General features: G+C 37.3%; 1 protein-coding gene across 1 annotated transcript; it reads right to left on the bottom strand.

Moving 5' to 3' along the window:
* Positions 1 to 365: 365 nt before the first annotated feature.
* Positions 366 to 3,088, bottom strand: LOC104226473 (L-lactate dehydrogenase B-like). The gene is made up of 2 exons (XM_009778487.2): positions 2,411 to 3,088; positions 366 to 1,033 (listed from the first exon to the last, which is right to left on the bottom strand). Exons 1-2 carry the CDS (start codon positions 3,017 to 3,019, stop codon positions 590 to 592), a joined length of 1,053 nt encoding a protein of 350 aa, XP_009776789.1. The 5' UTR covers positions 3,020 to 3,088; the 3' UTR covers positions 366 to 589.

The following is a 3,088-nucleotide window of genomic DNA, read 5'->3' as shown; positions in this document are numbered from 1 at the left end:
TTTAATTTTTTAACTTTTTTTTTTCTTTTTGAAACTCCTTAGCGGAAATCATGCCTCTGCCACTGATCGTAACACACAAGTAGTATGAAACTCTATTTATACAAGAGTAGGCATCAAACAACAACAACAACATACCTACTATTATCCCACACCGTGGGGTCTGGGGAGGGTAGTGTGTACGCAGACATTACTTCTACCTTGTGAGGATAGAGAGGTTGTTTCCAATAGACCCTCAGCTTAGGAAAGTATAAGCACTACATTAATGAAAGTATAGACAAGAAAGGACAGTACCACAAAGCCATATAAAAGCAGAATAAAAACAACAAGACAGTAAGGTGATCAACAATGAAAAGAACAACGGTTAGTAAGAGTAGCATCAAAGTTCACTGTTAAAATCTATTTCAAAGTCAGTACCACACATAAGGGGGCAGCCAACATGTACTGCTGTAACACAAGTATTTCCCACAATTTTCCTTCTCAGGAAAGATTTTGCAAGAAAACAAAATTCAAGTACTGTATGGTAAAAAACAATAGTAATTAAGTTTAAGTAGTGGTAACAAAGGGAAACTATTACTAACATTAACTCAAGTCAAATTCCCAACTGGTTTTGCACATCTAAGATAGTCTTAGCAGAGTTCCTAAGTTGTTGAATTTCCTCATCAGTAAGATGCACATTAGTCACACCCAAAACTCCACTTCTACCAAGCTGTGCAGGCAAGCTCAAGAACACATCACCGCCGTCAATACCATAGAATCCCTTCGCGAGGACTGAGACAGGGTGAATCCTTCTCTGGTCTCGAATAATTGATCGAGCCAAGTTTGCTACAGAGTACCCAATCGCCCACGACGTGTAACCTTTCAGACTAATCACTTCATATGCACTCTCCACAACTTGTTTATGGATCTTTTCTAGTGTCTCCTTTTCAAAAGCAATTTGTTGCCTCTCCAGAAAACTAAGCACAGGAACACCTCCAACACTAATGCTCGACCAAAGTGCCACGGAGCTGTCACCATGTTCCCCAACAATGTATGCCTAATATAGACATCAAAGATTCCATTCAAATCAAACAGAGGATAGCATTTTTTAGATACAGCATAGAGTGCAAAATGGAGTTCAGTATCAGTGTATAGCCTTAATTTTGTTCCAAGTCCAAACCTAGTGGTAAGTTGTACTACAACAACAACAGCACTTCAACCACAAACAAGTTGGTGCCGACTATATATATGAATTCTTGATATCTATGAGACTCCATTTAAACGCATCTCAGTCCAATATTATATGAGAAAAACAAAGTTTTAGAAAAGTAAAAAGGACAAAACTCAGACAAGGAGAAAAATGTCTCTAACAACGGAAGTTCTATATATTTTCTACTGGAACAGATATAAATCTCTGACAAAACTAAAAGACTCCTAACAAACATAGCACCTAAAGTAAATGTAGTAACATGACACAAGCTTAATCTCAACTAAGTGGTATCGCCTATATAGATCTTTTTCGTTCATCGCCATGAAGCATATATAATATGTTCGACCATAATATACCAGCTGTATGGAGCTATAAAGATACAAGAACCATAAAAATTAACCCTTTTCACTACAGTTTAAGAAAATGAGAAGCAATTCATGTATATATTGCATACTTCTCAACAAAAAAAATATTTATATAATACAGTTGCTAGTAGAAAAACAAATAACTATTTAGATGCACTATATAAAGTTGTTGTCGCCTATGTTCAAAACTGTAAAACCAGATACTTAATACCATATAAACATTAAGCATTCTATACGGTGTAAGTCACGCTATCAACCATGTCAGCGAAATGCAGAGCGGAGTCAGGATTTGAAGCTTATAGGTTCGAAAGTCTAGCCCTTTTAAATTATTGGGTTCTAAATTAAAGATTGGTACATATTTAATGGATTTTTTTATGACAAATATGTTGTTTGGACCAAAGCTACTGGGTTCGGCCGAATCACTAGTCGAAGGACTAGTTCTACCCCTAGCAAAATGTCAGAATAAGGCCCAGTTGAGGTGTCTAAATAAAAATCTTAGTATGTATTCAGCCTTTACTTTAACAATGTTTCTACAACATGAGAAGGAAAGAACAAAATTAATGACAGAATTCGCATGATATAATATTTTGCATAGTGGGGCGGCGCAACCAAATAATTATGACAAATTACATCCTAATTTGTCCACTGAACATAAATAATACTTCTGGGAGTGACTAAATTCAGAGTACAATGATCAAAGTATCTCCTTTTGTAATTTGAATTAAAACATCAAATCTTCAATTTTGCTACATAAATATTGTATAAAATACAAACACTATAATTAAATGATTAGAACAAAAATTGGAAAATTCATAATCAAAGAAATTTGAAGAAAAGGAATAGGAAACAATGAACTGACCTGGACATCCTGGGCATTAACATCAAGATGATCAGCAATCAAAAACCGAAACCTAGATGAATCCAGATTAGTACCCGACCCGATAACCCGATTCGCCGGAAACCCGGATAACTTCCACGCAACATAAGTTAAAACATCCACCGGATTTGATACAATCAACAGTATACACTCCGGCGAATACTTCACCAACTCCGGAACAATACCTTTATACATAGTCAAATTCCTCTGCAGCAAATTCAATCTACTTTCACCCGGGTTCTGTCGGGCACCCGCAGTGACGATACAAAGATCCGACCCGGACGTAACAGAATAGTCGACAGAAGCGACAATCTTAGTCCGGGGAAGGAACGCGGCGGCATGCTGGAGATCAAGCATCTCGCCGCGTAACTTATCAGGTTTCGCATCGACGAGAGCTAGCTCGTCGACGAGATCCTGAGTCAAGATGGTTTGAGCAATGGCCATCCCCACATTGCCAACGCCAATCACGGAGATTTTCGTGTGGCGTTTTGTGGGCGATGGTGGATGAGTATTGGAAATTGATTTGAAGAAAACTTGGCTTAGGTCTAAACCACCTGGGCCAAGTGATGATGATGATGTACTGTTATGCATATTTGATGAAGAAAAATGTTTGATTTTGAATCTTTAGAAATGGAGATTTTTGGTAAAGAAGTAAATGTT

Source organism: Nicotiana sylvestris, chromosome 12 (genome assembly GCF_000393655.2).
Source record: "Nicotiana sylvestris chromosome 12, ASM39365v2, whole genome shotgun sequence".
NCBI classification, from domain to species: Eukaryota; Viridiplantae; Streptophyta; class Magnoliopsida; order Solanales; family Solanaceae; genus Nicotiana; species Nicotiana sylvestris.
This window is presented reverse-complemented; position numbering and strand designations above follow the sequence as displayed.

Excerpts from the sequence above, each read along its gene's own strand:
- LOC104226473 (XM_009778487.2), bottom strand. The coding sequence starts at position 3,019 with ATGCATAACAGTACATCATCATCATCACTTGGCCCAGGTGGTTTAGAC. Across the intron at positions 1,034-2,410 it reads TTAATGCCCAGGATGTCCAG|GCATACATTGTTGGGGAACA; the intron begins GTCAGTTCATTG and ends TGTCTATATTAG.